The sequence below is a fragment of the Pygocentrus nattereri genome, chromosome 10 (genome assembly GCF_015220715.1).
Source record: "Pygocentrus nattereri isolate fPygNat1 chromosome 10, fPygNat1.pri, whole genome shotgun sequence".
In the NCBI taxonomy this organism is placed as follows: domain Eukaryota; kingdom Metazoa; phylum Chordata; class Actinopteri; order Characiformes; family Serrasalmidae; genus Pygocentrus; species Pygocentrus nattereri.
The window spans coordinates 2855001-2875000 of record NC_051220.1 but is presented as its reverse complement, the minus strand read 5'-3'; the positions used below and the strand labels follow the sequence as shown (position 1 = coordinate 2875000).

The 20000-nt window shown below is 42.3% G+C and overlaps 2 protein-coding genes across 3 annotated transcripts in view; one reads left to right on the top strand and one right to left on the bottom strand.

The window, feature by feature from the left end:
* LOC108411874 (multiple inositol polyphosphate phosphatase 1-like) overlaps positions 1-9382 on the bottom strand; it is a 12459-nt gene extending 3077 nt beyond the window's left edge. The window contains exons 1-4 of the mRNA XM_017683653.2: positions 8725-9382; positions 7307-7501; positions 1958-2055; positions 1-47 (exon numbers count right to left, since the gene is read on the bottom strand). The exon at positions 1-47 is cut by the window's left edge and continues 84 nt beyond it. Of these exons, the coding sequence (XP_017539142.2) occupies positions 1-47; positions 1958-2055; positions 7307-7501; positions 8725-9310 (926 nt within the window). The 5' untranslated portion in view covers positions 9311-9382. The remainder of the gene's footprint in view (positions 48-1957; positions 2056-7306; positions 7502-8724) is intronic.
* Positions 9383-18274: 8892 nt separating this feature from the next.
* The window catches only part of zgc:91976 (uncharacterized protein LOC492359 homolog), a 34808-nt gene continuing 33082 nt past the window's right edge, over positions 18275-20000 (top strand). For both annotated transcript variants that reach the window (XM_017683652.2, XM_017683650.2), the window contains exon 1: positions 18275-18519. The gene's annotated coding sequence lies outside the window, so the exon portion shown is untranslated. The remainder of the gene's footprint in view (positions 18520-20000) is intronic.

Genomic DNA, 20000 nt, shown 5'->3' with positions numbered 1-20000 from the left:
TAGCCTCTCTTATAATACAGGCCCAGGTCTGAAGCGTAGTCCACCACCTGATACACACAATACAATTAAAGTACATTAAAACCAGTAACGAGTATGTATGTATAAATATAAATATATATATATACAATGTTATGACAGGCCCTTTAAAAGGCTATGGCAAATTCCTCACTTGCTGCTCGGTGTGATTTATTGACTAAACTTTGCCGTGTTTTCTGTACAGCATTAGGCCCAGTCCCATTTCTCCTTTTTAGCCCTACCCCTTGTTTTCAAGTGTCACCCTAAACCCCTTGGAACTGAGTTAGGGCGGTGGTTGAAATCTAGTCCATGCAAAATTGGACAAACCCTCAAATAAAAGAGCATCACTTCATTATCAGCTACTAGCGCCGCTCTGTAGGCGACCCTGCCCGTCTGCAGGGACAGCAGGAGGAGGGGAAAGTTCAGCTCCTCACTGCTGGGCTTTAGTTACATTTAGGGATCAGACGCCTTCAAAGTGGGGGGCAGTTATTTATTATCACCCCCCCTAATTCTTCAGTGATGTGAAGCTGAAGTCAGATATTCACCAGGTTCTCGTTAGAATTTTCCCGTTCCACCTTAAATGGAGCAGCAGTTACATTCTGGAGCTTCAGGCGTCAGAACTGCTGGACTATTTAAGGTGGAACGGGAAAGTTAGCTAGATAGCTACCGAGACATTAGCATGCTATTAGTGATTTTTAAGCTTGTTATGAAGAAAAACGACCAAAATCCACTGAAACCACATTAAACTGAGATAAAACGGTGGTGATCGTGATTTTTTAACAGAGAAAATTCTCACATTTGTGGGTTTCTTTGGTCTCTTGTTCTCCGTCTCGCCGGTTTCTCTGTTTTTCTCATATCTCTCTGTTTGGAGTCTCTGAAAAACCTCCGTTTGGAGGGTCATGTAGCCCCAACACTTCACCCCACCCCTCTATCTCAACAAGAATCGGGACACCCACCCCTAGACGTGGAAACACAGAACAGAGGGGTAAGGGCTCAGTGGTAGGGGCGAGGGGTGAAATGGGACTGGGCCTCAGTGTCAGCCTGGTTAACTGAATTATGCAAATGTTGCCATAACAATGGAAAATAGATGTTTTATCATTTGTAATAAATGGATTCATTGAAGATTTTCCAGTCCCTCTTTATATTAAGTGTCTCTAATAACCATGTAGTTACACATGAACAACATGTGTAACAACAATGTAACTACTAATGATTTAGCCAGTGTTACAGATGGATTACATCTGTTTACATCTGTTTATGTAATTACACAAGTGCATCTTAATAGTTGTAACAGCCTGTTCTCTCATGTAATTACACATGCATAATAACATAAGTATAATTACATTTATAATCAGGCTGTAAAAGCAGGTTTTTTTCCGATTTTTTATCCAAGTGGTAAAAGTGTGTAATAACCTATATTAAGACATTCCTTACACTGTGTCTGCCATCTAGCCGAGCTGTGACACTGTGACCAGTTATGACACGAATTAAATGTGCCACATTTCCCCAAAGCAACTATATGACCACCACGTTATTACACAATACCTACATATCAACTACACAGGACCTGCCTGTTTACTTTAGAGTGTAACTTTAACACTAAACTACAGCAAAGGTCCTGTGTAGAAGACACTCTTGTGTAATTATATGAGGCGAAACTGAAGTTGATACACATGTAATTACAAAGGCTGTACTGCTCTAATCCATCTATAACACTGACTAGATCATCAGTAGTTACAGTTTTGTTACATATGTTATTCATGTGTAACTACACAGTTATTAGAGACACTTACTATAAAGTGGGACAGATTTTCCTTAAAGCGGTTCAGGTTAAAAAAGCAAGCTTTTGTATAAAACCCCACGGCTACGGTACCGAGGCTCCTAAGACTAATATCAGGGATCTAGGATGAGCTTCACGTGACCATCTAGCCGAATTCAGTACCTCTGCATCCGCTCTGTCATACAGCCGGCACCAGGGGGAGTTCAGTCCGCGGATGGTCCACTCGTAGGCACACAGGTAGAATCCTGTCTCCGCTAAATCTGCAGAGGAAGGAAACACCAGTAAACTTGAATGATGGTCAGTTTGCCGTAGTTCTCTAAAATTCCGGTCCTGGAATGAAAGGAAAGTTGTTTACTATGTGTCGATATTCGCCTTACGGAAAGTTCAGCGCTCCAGGAAACCTGAATCTACAGGACGAACACATTAGGATCGTGGTGTTTGCTCCAGGGACACGTGCACGTTTTTGGGGAACAACCTCAGATGCTTTTTCTATGTTTCTGTTAGACAGTAGAAATAAAACCTTTGAATAAAACCGGATAACGCAACACTAACGGTAGATCCTTTTCCACATCAACATTTCAAAAGAAACAAAACGAAAAAGTGAGCAAACACTTCCACCTAGTGTCGCGTTCACACACCATGTGTGGCATAACACTGGAACGGTACAGCCGGTAACATATAGCACCTGGTTTAGAAACTTTCCAATAAATAGAATCACAAATTAGGCCATGTCTCCTTTTCTCCTGTTCCTTTATCCATTTCCGCATTACTTGTGTGGGATTTAAGGCAATAGCACACTTTCTGGGAACGGCAAGCACAGCGCACAGTGCTGAGTCCTGAGCACAGTGGCTCTGCTGGTGAATCATCTCAGTGGAAACAAGACTAAAGGATTATGGAATTCAAACGTCTTCAGCTCACTCATATCATCAAATACGATTTCTGCAAGTTACTAAACAGAATATGACCGTTACCTTGAGCTAATTAACAGAATACGACAGATATTTTTAGTTAATTAACAAAATATGACTGTTATTTTGAGCTAATTAACAGAATATGACCGTTACCTTGGGCAAATTAACAGAATCTGACTGATACTTTTAGTTAATTAACAAAATATGACTTATCTTGAGCTAATTAACAAAATATGACTGTTATTTTGAGCTAATTAACAGAATATGACTGTTACTTTTAGTTAATTAAAGCCTTGGTTTAAGCTTGGTGCATGCTGGCGCGTTTGGCTGCCGCTACCATTACCGTGTTTCTATCGAATCTTCGTGTATTGTTTTTCGTTTTATTGTTTTTCTTTTATTCTATCCGGTGCGATGCTTAGTGCGACGTATATGCCCACTTTTAAATATACAGCTCAAGAACTTCTACGGCTACGCTTTCGGGCTCAGTCCTTAGAACTACCACCGTCTCTCCATCGGGATATTTCCTGTCTCCCACACCGTAAATATGTCCACGGCGGATCTCGTCGCAGATTTAAATTCGATGACAGGAAGCCGATACGATCTCTCTGGACTTCTTTACCGCGACCAGTAAGTGGCCTTCCGGGTTTGTGTTTACCAGTGAAGCCCGCGTCACAGGGCGAGGGGGCGGTATCGCTATTCTCTATAATGAGAAGTGGAGAGTGTCCAGACTGTCTGTAACTCATCAGCCCTCCTTCGAATCTGCTACAATCCAAATCAATGGACCTACTCCTACCATCCTAACCACAATCTATCGTCCACCAAAGTTCAATGCTGACTTTTTAAATGATTTCTCTACGTTTTTAACATCTATCTGCTCTATGTCTCAGAACCTAATAGTCCTGGGAGACTTTAATATCCACATGGATAATAAAGATAATACAACTACCAAGGACTTTTTGTCATGCATCGACACATCTGGCCTGCAACAGCTTGTGGATTTTCCAACCCACTGCAAAGGGCATACTCTTGATCTCATCTGCTGTTCTGGGATCACTGCTTCGAACTGTACAGCCACGGAACTTCCCATCTCTGACCACCATCTGATTTCATTCACTGCAACACTACCTGCTGTGGAAACTAGTTCCCGAGTCATTTCATTCCGTAATATAAAGAACATTGATCAGACTCTATTATCATCTGAAGTGAGTTCTCTACAATGGAACTCAGGATCTGTTTCCCCAGAGACTCTCTTATCCCAGTATAACACGGAGCTACACGACCTATTGGATAAACTCGCCCCACTAAAAACAAGGACAGTTTCATTTGCTCGTAGTGCGCCATGGTACACCGCCGAATTGCGCCACCTAAAATCCAGGGGACGACAGCTCGAGCGCTTGTTCAAGAAAAGTGGACTTACAGTACACAGGGAAATGTACAACAGCCACTGAACGCACTACAATTAAGCTATCTTTGCTGCAAAATCTGCTTACTACCGGACATTGTTCATGGCTTCTGAGGGCAACACCCGTGACCTTTTCTGTTCTGTAAACAATATGCTGCAATCACCGGCCACATCATCTACTCAAATGCACTCTGTTGATCTATGCAATATGTTTATGTCATTTTTTGACTCAAAAATCCAAAACATCCATCAACAGATAACCTCTTCCCACACAGCTAATGCTACCCCTAAGTGTACTCCCGATCTACTGCTATGCTCTTCTTCTTCTTTATCTACCTTTACACTCCCTACAACTATTGAAATAGCTCATCTTATTTAGAAAGCTAAGTCTACAACCTGTATTCTAGACCCTCTTCCAACAAATCTTGTCAAAGCTTGCTCTTCCTCTCTAAGTGCGCCTATTACTGCTATCATTCAGTCTTCTCTTTCAACTGGTCTTGTCCCTGCCTCTCTCAAACTGGCCATGATTACACCCATACTTAAGAAACCTGGATTAGATCAGACTGATTTTAATAACTTCCGGCCAATTTCAATTTCAATTTCTACCATTTATTTAAAAAATTTTAGAGAACACTGTCTACACTCAGATTCATACTTACCTTAGTAACAATAACCTATATGAAACCTTTCAATCTGGCTTTCGTCCTCTCCACAGCACAGAAACCGCTCTCCTGAAAGTGACCAACGATCTTCTAGTGGCAGCTGATTCAGGCCGGCTTACGATTCTCATCTTCTTAGATCTAAAAGCTGCGTTCGACACTATCTCCCACCCAATACTACTTGATCGTCTAAAATCTATTGGGCTCACCGATACTGTGCTTAAGTGGTTCTCCTCCTATATCAATGATCGCTCCCAGTTCATCCGCCTCAAGAACTGCCAGTCATCTATGTCCAAAGTCATTTGTGGCATTCCGCAGGGCTCTGTTCTTGGACCTCTCCTATTCATAATTTATCTTCTCCCAATTGGCCAAATATTTAGGAAATTTAAAATACATTTTCATTGTTATGCTGACGACACCCAGCTTTACCTCTCCACTAAACCCAACGATACTTTCCCACCCTCCTCTCTGTTAAAATGTTTAGATCAGGCAAAAAAATGGTTCTCCGAAAACTTTCTACAGCTAAACACCAATAAAACTGAAATTCTCCTAGTAGGAACTAAGAACATCCTTGCAAAAAGTCAGTCTTTCACTCTGAATCTTGATCATTCCACTGTCTCTCCGTCCTCCCAGGTTACAAGTCTGGGAGTTGTTCTTGATAGCCATCTCTCCTTCAAAGCACACATTTCCAATATCACACGCTCAGCCTACTTCCATCTTAGGAACATTAACAGACTGCGTCCATTCCTCAGCCAATCCTGCACAGCTATTCTGGTCCATGCATTAGTAACATCGAGACTAGACTACTGTAATTCTATTCTTTTCGGCTTACCTCAGAAACACTTACATAGACTCCAGTTAGTTCAAAATTCAGCAGCTAGGATCATCTCCAGGTCGCCTGTAACCGAACATATCACCCCTGTCCTTAAAGAGCTCCACTGGCTCCCTGTCAACTACCGGATCCAGTATAAAATCTTACTAACTACATTCAAAGCTCTACATGGACTTGCTCCCTCTTATATCTCTGATCTCCTTAAGACATACAGTCCTGCTCGCACCCTCCGATCCTCGTCAGCTGGCCAGCTCACTCTCCCTCCAGTCCGCTTGTCCACCGTGGGAACTAGAGCCTTCAGCCACTCTGCCCCGTCTCTCTGGAACACCCTTCCTACCCAAATTCGCAATATTGATTGTCTAACTACCTTCAAATCTCGGCTTAAAACCCATCTATTCACACTTGCATACTCCTGATTCCTCATCTCCACTTTTCTCTGTTTGTCTTGTTTCTCGTCTGGTTGAAAGTATTTGAATGTATGTTGATTTGTTTATCTGTTTATTTGTTTTTTGTTTTTTATCCTCTTTTATACTCTACCATTCTTCTTTTAACCGTTGTAAGGTGTCCTTGAGTGCTTTGAAAGGCGCCATTACTAAATAAAATGTATTATTATTATTATTTTATTATTATTTAATTAACAAAATCTGACTGTTATTTTGAGCTAATTAACAGAATATGACTGTTATTTTGAGCTAATTAACAGAATATGACTGTTACTTTTAGTTATTTAACAAAATATGACTGTTATTTTGAGCTAATTAACAGAATCTGACTGATACTTTTAGTTAATTAACAAAATATGACTTATCTTGAGCTAATTAACAAAATATGACTGTTATTTTGAGCTAATTAACAGAATCTGACTGATACTTTTAGTTAATTAACAAAATATGACTTATCTTTAGCTAATTAACAAAATATGACTGTTATTTTGAGCTAATTAACAGAATACGACTGATACTTTTAGTTAATTTACAAAATATGACTGTTATTTTGAGCTAATTAACAGAATCTGACTGATACTTTTAGTTAATTAACAAAATATGACTTATCTTGAGCTAATTAACAAAATATGACTGTTATTTTGAGCTAATTAACAGAATATGACTGTTACTTTTAGTTAATTAACAAAATATGACTGTTATTTTGAGCTAATTAACAGAATATGACTGTTATTTTGAGCTAATTAACAGAATACGACTGATACTTTTAGTTATTTAACAAAATATGACTTATCTTGAGCTAATTAACAAAATATGACTGTTATTTTGAGCTAATTAACAGAATATGACTGTTACTTTTAGTTAATTAACAAAATATGACTGTTATTTTGAGCTAATTAACAGAATATGACTGTTATTTTGAGCTAATTAACAGAATATGACTGTTACTTTTAGTTAACAAAATATGACTGTTATTTTGAGATAATTAACAGAATATGACCGTTACTTTGAGCTAATTAACAGAATATGAATATTACTTCTTCAAGCTAATTCACAAAACCAAATAATGTCCAAAATGTTTGGCTTTTAGTAATTAGCTCATTTTTTGATCAGTTCTTTACATTCTTTTATCTTTCATAAACGCTGGTGCTTTGTCAGTGGGATTTTTACCAATATTAAAATCCTGAAATCTGTGGAAAATTATTATTGGCAAAACTGCACATTAGTTATAAATCTATCTGCAGGGAACACGGGAATCACGGACCTGCTGTGAATTTGTCGTAAGGGATCTGAAGCAGGTCGGCCACTTTCCTCTGAACTGTCTCCATCTCCGGGCCGTTTTTGAAGAGGGTGGCCTGTATCGCAGCTTCTGGGTTGTTCAACACCGTCTCCACGAATCGTTCACATGAGGCAAAAAAGCGCATCAGAGTGTCGTTCACTGTGTACGGGAATTCCTCACCTTGGAAACATCAAAGAGTTCACACAAACATCAAAGACTTCACACAAACTGCGTAAGAGGCATTCTGTTATCATCTACAAACATCAGTACTCCCTTGAGAGTACTGAGTGAATACCAAATGTAGTGAACCATTAACGTAACATAGTTCAAATGAATTATATTTGTTGGATGATAGAACCCGAGAGGGACTGTGTTCTCATGGAATAACATCCCGGCTGTGATCTGGTGGCCGTAGATCATCACAGCCGTGATGTTATTGGTGATAACTCCCTCCTGGAGTGCTCTACTGCTTTAATACAGCAGTTAAATAAATACAGTAAGAAATGAATAAACTGGCCGTGAACGCGGCTTTAATATGTTTTAATGTTCAGCTCCTTCCTCCTAATTAGAGCTCCTTAACGAGCAGCTCGTTGCTATGTCAGAGTAACGAGCTCCGCCCACTCGCCGATCAGTTTGTTCTCCAGCTCCTTACACTAAACTCCCAGACTGTCGTCACCACTGAGCAGCTTTTCAGTCGGCAGCTGTGACAGAAGAACAGCTGAACAACCTGGAATCAGCCAGAAATGAACCCAACACCATTCGCCAGACGGGTCTGATCTTCAGAGTCGGACCAAATCAGACTGAGCCGTAAAACTGACCCAATATCAGGTTCAGCTCAGTTTGGTCAGTTTGTCCAGATCAGTATTAATGTTGTTTTGTTCCAGCCGGTCTGTAAAGCTTCTCACAGCCCGTTTAGTTTGGCGAATGGTGTTGGGTTCATTTCTGGCTGATTCCAGGTTGTTCAGCTGTTCTTCTGTCACAGCTGCCGACTGAAAAGCTGCTCAGTGGTGACGACGGTTTGGGAATTTAGTGTCGTCTCGTCTTCAGAGTCGGACCAAATCGGTTGTCGGTCAGATGTGATCTTAACAGTCCATTTTCTGTTTGTGGCAAAGTAAGAAGTAAAAACGTTCAGATGGCTCCAGCGTCTCCTACAGCTACCAAAGTCGTTGCTTAGCAACAGCATCTCAGCAGAGTGACAGTGTTTCTGATTTTATGGTGAAATAATAGCTTCACAACCAATCAAACTAACTGCTATAACAAATAATGTACTTTGCTGCAGTTCCAAATTACTTTAACTGCATTGAGGTATTAATCATATATTGATATTCTATCTTAGCCGATGCCGTGGTGCCGAAAGACTACTGCTACTCTAACCACACCAGCTATTCCCACTAATACACTACCTTCAAGATGAAACCACTCCTTCAGTCCTAGTTGGAAAGAGAGGGTGCTATTGATGCATCTAGGTACAGAACTGGTGATGAACTTGACCCGGCCACCCTGAAGGTTCTCCTTGGTCAGCAGGCTGGGGAACGTCTCAACCATTCTCTGGGCCAGATGAATGTGGTCTTCCCTTCCTGTTTCTGTAAGGTGCCCAGCCATGTCCTCCTTGTACCACATCTTCCATGCCTTGAGTTCAGACAGATAACTCAAGTCACCATTCGCCTCCGTCTTGACGAGGTCATCAAAAGCGGCGATCTTCTTGATGTTCTCAGCGGTTGGGAATCTGGTGCCGTGTCTGGCAATGATCGTGAAGTGGACGGGGGTGCAGGTTGGAGCTGGAGGCTTCACCGCGGAGATGTTTATGGCCAGAATATTTTCCCGCAGGTACGTGTTGAAGTCTTGGTAACGGGTTTTGGTGTTGAAGTACTGGGCATTGGTAGGGATGTCTGCATCACTGGACAGCGCAGCACCATTGCTAAAGGAGAGAAAAGCTAAGAAAACAGCAAAGCGGAGAACCGCGTTGAACCGCAGGAGTTCCTCAACCATTTTGCCGCTTTCTAAGCTTCGTCAGGTCCCTGTTTGCTGTGGTGTTCGAGTGGTAGTTGGCCAGGCAGTCCCTCTGTATAAATACTGTTTCAATGCGCTCATTGACCTCAGCTTATCATGGACTTTCACCTCATTATTTTCTTTCATCAGGGTGGAGCAAAAAACAGATAATTATCGATGGGCCTGGTGTGATATGATTTTAGAGGCACGCAGTTTCATTCATTTTATCTTTGCAGTTAATCAGCATTTCTTTGAAGTGCTTGTGAGTTTGAATTTAATAGTTTAACAATCTGAACATGGTTTAGCGTCACATCAGATCATTCAAATATTATCAGTACAAATATAAAATAATGTTAAATACGCTTATAATGAATAATGAACATGGAAATCTGTATATTAAATGGAATAAATGAACAGTATTTAAGTTGTTTCTGTTCTGAACTATGAAAGAGTGACAGGTGGCCTATTCCTTGGTGGCTATATATATACACACACACACACACACACACACACACACACACACACACACACACACACACACACACACACACACACACACACTCATCGGCCACTTTATTAGGTACGTCATTAACTTTTATTTCTTTTTAACCACGGCTCCTTAGGGGCTCCTTGCAAATGGCTTTGATGGTAAAGAATGCATGTGGTTTTATGACTTAACCTACCAACTTCCGCTATTAAAAAACAGCCAAAACATTTTTTTTTTCCTTTAATATGCCCTCACTGACCTCACCTCTACACTGGTCACACTGGACATTCACTATTAAAAACCATTTGAATCATATCAAATATCACATCTACATTTCTATAAAATGCCTGATATTTGCGCCACCCTGAGCAGAAGATAAGTGAGGTTATATAACAAGTAGGTTACACAAGTATGTTTCATTTGCATAAGAGGAGGAATATCACCAAAATACAATATAACGATAACAATAATAATCCGGCATTTGGACGTCATCAGAGTAAAAGAATGTAGTAATAGCCTTAGAGTTAGACTAACCTACCCAGCAGCACTAAGATAAGTATATTTACAAACTTAAGATCAAAACTCACACCTTCATGATATACAAAGCTCTTATCGCAAATTTTCCACCACACATTTTTCTTATCATCTGGTAATTTAAGGTGTTCCCACTTAACTTACGATTTCTCTGGCATCTGTGCTCTTTTAGCTTCAATGATCTCGTGAAAAGTTGCACAGCTTATTATTTATTTTTAATGTTCTCCATGTATTAACGATTAACACTCTATCTGAAGGTCTTTGTGTTGTAGTTCAGTCTACAAAGCATCAAAATCAGCTCCACTTACTACATAGGTGCACGAGTGGATTTTTTAAACACTGTGTCCACTCACTGTCCACTCCATTAGACCCTCCTATCTTGTCGGTCCACCTTGTAGATGTAAAGTCAGAGACGACAGCTCATCTGCTGCTGCACAGTTTGTGTTGGTCATCCTCTAGTCCTTCATCAGTGGTCACAGGACGCTGTTGGCTGGATATTTTTGGTTGGTGGACTGTTCTCAGTCCAGCAGTGACACTGAGGTGTTTAAAAACTCCAGCAGCACTGCTGTGTCTGATCCACTCAGACCAGCACAACACACACTAACACACCACCACCACGTCAGTGTTACTGCAGTGCTGAGAATGACCCACCACCCGAATAGTACCTGCTCTGTGAGGGTCCATGGGGGTCCTGACCACTGAAGAACAGGGTAACAGAGTATCAGAGAAACAGATGGACTACAGTCTGTCTGACCCACCACCCAAATAGCACCTGCTCTATGAGGGTCCATGAGGGTCCTGACCACTGAAGAACAGGGTAAAAGGGGGCTAACAAAGTATGCATAAAATGCAGAGTATATACACACACTCACTTTATTAAGTACCCCTTGCTAGTAAAGGTTGGACCCCCTTTTGCCTTCAGAACTGCTTTAATTCTTCGTGACAGACTTTCAACAAGGTGTTGGAAACGTTCCTCAGAGATTCTGGTTGGTTATTTGAGTTCCTGTTGCCTTTCTATCATCTGGAACCAGTCTGCCCATTCTCCTCTGACCTCTCACATCAACAAGGCATTTTCGTCCACACAACTGACCGCTCACTGGATATTTCCTCTTTTTCGGACCGTTCTCTGTAAACCCTAGAGATGGTTGAGCGTGAAAATCCCAGTAGATCAGCAGTTTCTGAAATACTCAGACCAGCCCGCCTGGCACCAACAACCACACCATGTTCAAAGCCCCTTAAATCCCCTTTCTTCCCCGTTCTGATGCTCGGTCTGCACTTCAGCAAGTCGTCTTGACCACCTCTACATGCCTAAATGCAGTGAGCTGCGGCCGTGTGATTGGCTGATGAGCTATTTGTGTTAACAAGCAACTGAGCAGGTGGATCATGGTGTTAATACACACAGCCACCTGTTAATGAGTTACCTGAAACAGATATGTGATAAAGTAAAAATTTCCAGTGTTGTGCCTAATATAATCAGAACAGGAGAACCTTATTATACGGTGTGAAAAACACATGACAGAAGAGTTTCCACAGAATGGTGGAGTGGCAGTTCTGTGCATGGAAACTAAAGCGAAACGTCACAAGAGAATGGCTAGACTTGTACAAGCAGACAGGGAGGATGCAGCATCTTGAACAACCATAACATGTCAAAGCTCGAGGAGGCTGGGCTCCAGAACACGACCAGGTCATGCTCCACTCTTGGCCGCCCAGAATAGGAATCACCAGAATTGTGCAGATAAGGATCGGAAGAAGGAATCTCGATTTTGGTTGCAACATGCAGCTGATAGGGCTTGATTTTGGAGAATTTAGCGTAAATACAGTGATTCAAAAAGATTTCAAGAGCATATTTCCAACCGTGACGTTCCTATAGGAACCAATCACAATCCAACTGTAAGAGGGGGTCATAGAGTTTCTGACTGGCTCCTTCAGTCTGAGAGGAGATGAGACCCCTGAGCAGAAAGCGTTCTGAGTTCTCCATGTCAATAAGAGTGAATCCGTCAGAACTGTGAAGCTCCAGCAGCTCAGAGCGTTCGGCGTTGGTTCCACAGCACTGGATGATCTTTGAGTGCAGCGACGCCCGACACGCTCAGTCCACTTGAACAATTACATAACAAACTTTAAGCTCATTTAAACCATTTACAGTTCACTGCATTGTTCTGTAATGATTTACAAGTGAAATTAATCAGTTTTAAATCGGATTAATCTTTTCGAATCACCCTGTAGTATTAATCCGCAGACTCTACCTCCCCTTCACATCAGCAGTTCAAGCTGGTGGAGGAGGTGCAATAGTGTGGAGTGCTTTCTTGACATATTTGGCCCCCTGATAAAAATCAAGCATTGTCTGAATGCCTCAACCAACCTGAGGATTGTTGCTGACCATCCTGTATGATTCCCTTTATGGCGACTATTTGTCCATCTTCTACACTGTTAGAAATAAACGTACTATGAAGGTACATGATTCATTCATCAAGGTACAAATAATGTAGGTGTACCCTCAAAGGTACTACAGTGGGTTTGAGGTCTGAGTGTGGAGCTTAGAACAGGTTCTCCATGTGAAAAGTTGGTATTTGTATCTTTTCATAACCGAATGTTTTAAACAGAGCAGTAGAATAAAAGCCTGGAGGCGAGGCGAGGCGGGTGGAGTCAGTGCAGCTTAGAACACATCATTTCAGTGGATTATGGTTCAGGTATGTTCCCTGACTAAAGGCACTGAGATGGACTTTTGAGGGTCCCACCCCAGTGACACGAGGGGAACTGCCCCAGTGACAGTGTCGTACCTTATGTCGTATCTGAGAGTGATTAGAAATAGATTTTATACCACTATTTGTTCTACATCCTCAAATCTTAAATGAATGTAAAAACTAGATCAGAGGTTCTAATTTGAGCAACCCAAATGTGAAAAAGAATGATTTTCTCCTTTTTTCTGGGAGCCACAACATTTTTTGTCCATTTTACCATCTTGGCTGTAAATATGTCTCAGTATGTGCTGTAGAGGCTTATAGTTAATAAACAAAAACAGACACTAAGGCCCAGTCCCATTTCTTCTCTTCAGCACTACCTCTTGTTTTCAAGTGTCACCTTAATGTCTCAGAACTGAGTTACAGGGCAGTGGTTGAAATCTTGCCCTACGAAATGGAAAAAACCCTCAAATAAAGAGCATCACATCATTATCAGCTACTAGCACCGCTCTGTAGGCGACCCTGCCCGTCTGCAGGGCCAGCAGAGGAGGGGAAAGTTCAGCTCCTCACTGCTGGGCTTTAGTTACATTTAGGGATCAGACGCCTTCAAAGAGGGGGGCAGTTATTTATTATCACCCCCCCTCATTCTTCAGTGATGTGAAGCTGAAGTCGGAGATTCTCCAGGTTCTTGTTAGAATTTTCCCGTTCCACCTTAAATGGAGCAGCAGTTTCATTCTGGAGCTTCAGGCATCAGAACTGCTGGACTATTTAAGGTGGAACGGGAAAGTTAGCTAGATAGCTACCGAGACGTTAGCATGCTATTAGTGATTTTTATGCTTGTTATGAAGAAAAACGACCAAAATCCACTGAAACCACATTAAACTAAGATAAAACGGTGGTGATCGTGATTTTTTAACAGAGAAAATTCTCACATTTGTGGGTTTCTTTGGTCTCTTGTTCTCCGTCTCGCCGGTTTCTCTGTTTTTCTCATATCTCTCTGTTTGGAGTCTCTGAAAAACCTCCGTTTGGAGGGTCATGTAGCCCCAACAGAGGCCTAGGGCTCAGAGGTGGGGGCGAGGGGTGAAATGGGATTGGGCCTTTATCTGCTGTGCTTTAAGCTTCAGCTGAGCTATAGCTGCTTTTCTCTTTTTCTCATCTCTGGCAGGAAGTTTTCCCATTTTCCCTTGTAAAATGTCTCTCAACGTTCAGCTCCACAAATTCTCTTGTTCCACCTTAAATGGTAACTGAGGCACCCGAATATAACTGCTCCATCATTTAAGGTGGAACGGGAAATTTTGAAGAACCTTCAGCCTCAACTTTTAAGTGTTTGACAGTTGCTCGTACCAGGAAACCAGCTGGAGTGATTATAAGCGCAGATGAGTCCAATCATTTGAATTAGCAATTCCGTCTTAAATCTCTCTCTTTGCCATTTCGTAGCTACTAGCTGGGCTAGACTGTTGTCTGTGTTGCTATGGTGACCAGCCGTCTGCGCTGATCTTCAGGGTTAAAGGGTGAATCAGCAGTTCTACATTAACTCCAGCGTTTAAGACCATTTACTGTTAAACTGTGTTGAAGGATCAGCAGAGCTTTATTTTACTGTAGAGGAGGATTATTTTATTATTACCTACTGATCTGATTCAGCTGTGGAAGTAGAGTAGAGGTAGTAGAGTAGAGTACAAGGAGTAGAGGTCGTGAAGGTGGATGACTTCAAATATCTTGGGTCAACCATCCAGAGCAATGGACAGTGCAAAAAAGAGGTGAAGAAGAGGGTGCAGGCAGGATGGAGTGGGTGGAGACGGGTGTCAGGGCTGATGTGTGACAGAAGGATAGCAGCAAGAGTGAAAGGGAAGGTCTACAAGACAGCAGTGCGTCCTGCTATGATGTACGGTTTGGAGACTGTGGCTCTGTCTAAAAGACAGGAGGCTGAGCTGGAGGTGGCGGAGATGAAGATGCTGAGATTTTCGTTGGGAGTGACCAGGCTGGACAAGATTAGAAATGAGCAGATCAGAGGGACAGTGAAGGTGGAGCAGTTTGGAGATAAAGCCAGAGAGGCCAGGTTGAGATGGTTTGGACATGTGTTGAGGAGGAATAGTGGATATATTGGGCAAAGAATGTTGGAGATGGAGCTGCCAGGTAGAAGGAGAAGAGGTAGACCTCAGAGAAGGTTTATGGATGTAGTGAAGGTGGACATGGAGATGGTTGGTGTGAAAGTAGAGGAGGCAGTGGATAGGGCAAGATGGAGGCAGATGATCCGCTGTGGCGACCCCTAAAGGGAGCAGCCGAAAGAAGAAGAAGAAGAAGAAGATCTGATTCAGCTGTGGAGCCAAAACAGGGCAGGAAAAGCTGCATGCATGTTGTCGACCCCTGAACTGGATAGACTACTGCAGCTCTTTTATTGTGCCCACACAGCAGTGTATTTGGCTTATATCAAGAAGCAGAAGACCTTCTAAAAATACACTGAAGTTAGGGCTGCAACTAATGATTACATCTGTAATATATCAGCACTGTGTGAAAGTTTTAGGCATCTAAACAAATTATTAACCAGTTTCTCTCAGCAGTGAGTTTATCACAATATACATTAGAATAAAGTCGTATTCATAATTCAGATAAACACAAAAACAATAAACAGTAACAAGAATTTCTCGGCTCCATATTTTTCCTGGACACCTTCACAGCCGCCACAGAGACTCGTTAATATAATCAATTACATCATGAGTTCAATTTACTGAGCACTGATTGGTCAAACCAGGAGCTGCTTTATAACTACATATAATACTGGACTTCCTCGAGGAGAGGCTTGGAGATGGGTAAACACACACACCAACATCAAGAACATCACTGTTTATATATATATATATATATATATAACTTTATTAAGAACTTTATCAAATTATATGCCCTGAACTTCCACACAACTCTCTCACAACTGTTGGACCCTCTTTGCATTTCAGTGCTTAAACATTAACATTCATTATTGACTATTGATAATGTGTTTAAACACCTCAGTGTCTCTGCTGGACTGAGAACAGTCCACCAACCAAACATATCCAGTCAACAGCGTCCTCTGACCACTGATGAAGGACTAGAGGATGACCAACACAAACTGTGCAGTAGCAGATGAGCTGTCGCCTCTGACTTTACATCTACAAGGTGGACCGACAAGGTAGGAGTGTCTAACAGAGTGGACAGTGAGTGGACACAGTGTTTAAAAACTCCAGCAGCACTGCTGTGTCTGATCCACTAAGACCAGCACAACACACACTAACACACCACCACATCAGTGTTACTGCAGTGCTGAGAATGACCCACCACCCAAACAGCACCTGCTCTGTTGTTTTAATGCTGTGGCTGATCGGTGTACAGACTGTTAGACTTCACAGTTTAACAAGATCCGACTGAACTTCTGCCGTTCTCCACAAGATGGCGCCATTAAAGTACAATCAAAATACCCTCTCATGACTAAGAGTCACTCTTAGGTTGCTCTAGATGAAAGAACCTGGTTTGAATGTTATTTGTTTATTTACAAATCAAAGCATCTGCTAAATACACAGTAGTGGACAGTAACTGAGTATCTGAGTAAATGTATTTAGTTTCTGTACTTTAGTATTTTTGGTGTATCTGTACTGAAGTTCCTCCATTCTGGACTTTTTCCTTTCACTCCACTACATTTCAGAGTCTAATATCGACTTTTTCCTCCTACATTTTGAGAAATCTGTCGTTCCTTTTGGTTTCTGTGTGTATAAAAACGTCACATGTCAAAACGAAAGAAGCGCAAAGCCAGAGCACCAATCAGGGCCCAGCGGTCACTTTGTTTAGAGCTGGTTTTGACCTGTTGGTCATACCGACCCAGTGCAGCACGCGGTTCAACGTCAGCGCAGCAGCGTAAAACTTTGGGAGAGTCTGTTCAACATAAATGATGAACTAACCTAACTTTGTGTAAATAGAGCACAATATAGAAATATGTCCACATATGCAGTCGAGACTGACGCGGCTTTTTTCTGAATTTCTACAAACACCATTTCATTTTATAGTAAATGAGTTTGGGCTGGTTTATGTTTATGAACAGACGCCTACAGATCAACATAGTAAAGGAGCTCATCTGTGATCCTGAGTTTAAAGCCAGTTTTTATTCAACTTAAACTTGGAACTAAGTTGTAAATAAATCTGAAACTGAAACTTTGCTTGTGTGTAAAAAGTGATTTCAGAGCCACTCGGTTCTCCCTGATGGAAACTGTTTACCTTCAGTGTTTTGTGCTTCTGATCATTTTAATAGACGTCAGCGTCACTAATTAATGACGTGCTATTAAAAGACTGGTTTACCAAGAGAGACGCTGGAGGACTTTCACCTGAAATGAGTTCATGAAGCCAGTCTGGTTATAAAAATGATAACAGGACATCAGAGCCAGAATTCCTCTTTTAGTACTTTTACTTTATACTTAAGTACATTTGAAGGGAAATACTTTAGTACTTTTACTTTCAATTAAAGTGGCACAGAATAAAAAGTGGAACTTTATTTAAGGTGGCAGAGAATTTAAGGTGGCGCTGCACTTAACATAGCACTAAATTTTAGGTGGCACAGAATTTAAGGTGGAGCTCTCTTTAGGGTAGCACTGAAATTAAAGTGGCACATGATATAAGGTGGAACTTTATTTAAGGTGGCACAGAATTTAAGGTGGACCTTTATTTATGGCAGCACCAAATTTAAAGTGGCACAGGATATAAGATGGACCTTTATTTAAGGCAGCACTTAAATTAAGGTAGCACAGAATTTAAGGTGGACCTTTATTTATGGTAGCACCAAAATTAAAGTGGCACAGGATATAAGATGGAACTTTATTTAAGGCAGCACTTAAATTAAGGTAGCACAGAATTTAAGGTGGACCTTTATTTATGGTAGCACCAAAATTAAAGTGGCACAGGATATAAGATGGACCTTTATTTAAGGTGGCACAGAACTTAAGGTGGAACTTTCTTTAAGGCAGCACTTAAATTAAGGTAGCACAGAATTTAAGGTGGACCTTTATTTAAGGTGGCACGGGATTTAAGGTGTGAACGGTTAAATGAGGACAACGCACCCGCGAAACGGCTCCGAGTAACGGCTCCGAATCCAGCCTTCTGATTGGACAGCGGGAGCGAGAGGCGGGATGGGCTTTGCGTAACAGACCGCGGTGTGTTGTGGGAAGAGACGGGATCCCCCTCCTTCTCCTCCAAGTGTTGATCCTTCAGAGCGGAGCCGAAAACCTCAGTGAACAGCGGCGCGGCCAGCCTGAGCGGCCTGTCCGCAGAAGGACGGGCTTCATTTACACAAAACCAGACCAGCAGCTCCGCTGTGGTCGCAGCAGAAACGAGCTGGGAGGAAAACGCTCGTTTCCCCCTCAGAGTAGCGTACTGTACCGCCAGCAGCGCGGCGCGCGCGGCTCCAGGTCCAGTTCCAGTTCATACGCCACATCCATCGCTCCTGTCCTGCGGGACGAGCTACAAGTCGCCGCTGAGGAAAACCAGAAAACACGGTGAGTGAAACATCACGAATGGCCCTTTCCTCGCCTGAACATTGCTGCGTGGCGGCATCTGGGCGGTTTGTTTTCGGTCCAGCGGCTCCGCGGCGGTCCCGTGTCGTTATTTTGCTCTGAGGTAATGTTTACCTCAGTTAGCCTGCTGCTAGCTCAACGTCACCGTGACCGTTTTGCCGAACAGCGTCTTGTTCGAATTCCCCCGTTCCACCGTAAACGGCGCAGTTGCTAACGTTACGTCCAGGCGCCTTTTAAGGTGGAACGGGGGAATTCGAAAAAAAAACCAAAAAAAACAAGTCAACTTCAGCCCGTTTTCGACCAGAAATGCGGGAAGACCGCGCTGCTGCGTTGGGATCCTTGGAAAGCTGCTTCGTGATGTTGACCCGACCGTTGCCGGGCTTATCGGGCTGATCTGCTGGCTTTTTTGAGAAAGCCCAGGGCTGAAAAATGGGTCAGTAACGTTACACCATTAATTTCCTCCATGTGTTGTCACGTCAGGCTGCTGTGTTTATGACCGAGTACACTTGGACCCTGGTCGCGTGGGCTGGCAGGTGATTTAAGTCCTCTTTAAGCCTTTAACTCGTCTTTTTGCTGGACCGGTTCTCACTCAAACTGGCCTTATTGTTGCTTGTCTGCCTTATTTGCCTTAATGAGGCAATGTAAACCACGTGGTTTCTGGCGGTCTTCATGTGTTTGTGAGGGTAGGGCCGCTCGATCACGGCAGGAATCATAACCGCGGTTATTTTGGTCGGTATCATGATCGGTTAACGCGATAAGCTCATTTAGCGTGAATGTATTCAGTAGAATGGACAGACTGTGAAATACATACATCCACCCATCAGACATAACATTATGACCTCCTCCTTATTTCTACCCACCTACTGTATAGCTGCCCTCTGTACCTGGTCTGTGAGGGTCCGTGGGGGTCCTGACCACTGAAGGGAGCTAACAAAAAGTGAGTGTCATGGTGAAATGTAATACAGCTCAATAACCATTTTTATCATAACTGAAAATGAAACGGATCTAATCGTCTGGCCCCAGATCACATCATGTATGTTGTTGGACGAGCTCTACAAGTAAGAATATGTGAACTTAAACAGGTTAGTGATGATCAGGATGTGGGTTGGACAGGTTAGACAACTCACCACCAGCTCACTTTCGCTTTTCTTTCAGGCGCACGGTGGAGCTGGTCTAGAATGTGTGCTGTGTGAGTTCAGAGGTTGCTCAACTTTCATTTCTGTATGTGAAATGATGTGAGAGAGGCTCTTAAAGCCATATTCCTCTTATTTTTCCAGGATGCATGTGTGCAAACTCATTCAGAGTGGTTTGATGTGAACTGCTACTTCAGGAAACCTTAGACAGTCAGACTCGTTCACAGTGGTGGTGATAGGAACCGGATGTCTGATAAAAAGCGACCTCACTGAAAGTACAGGGCGATTCAGAGAGATTCATCCGATTTCAAACTAATTCATTTCCCTGGT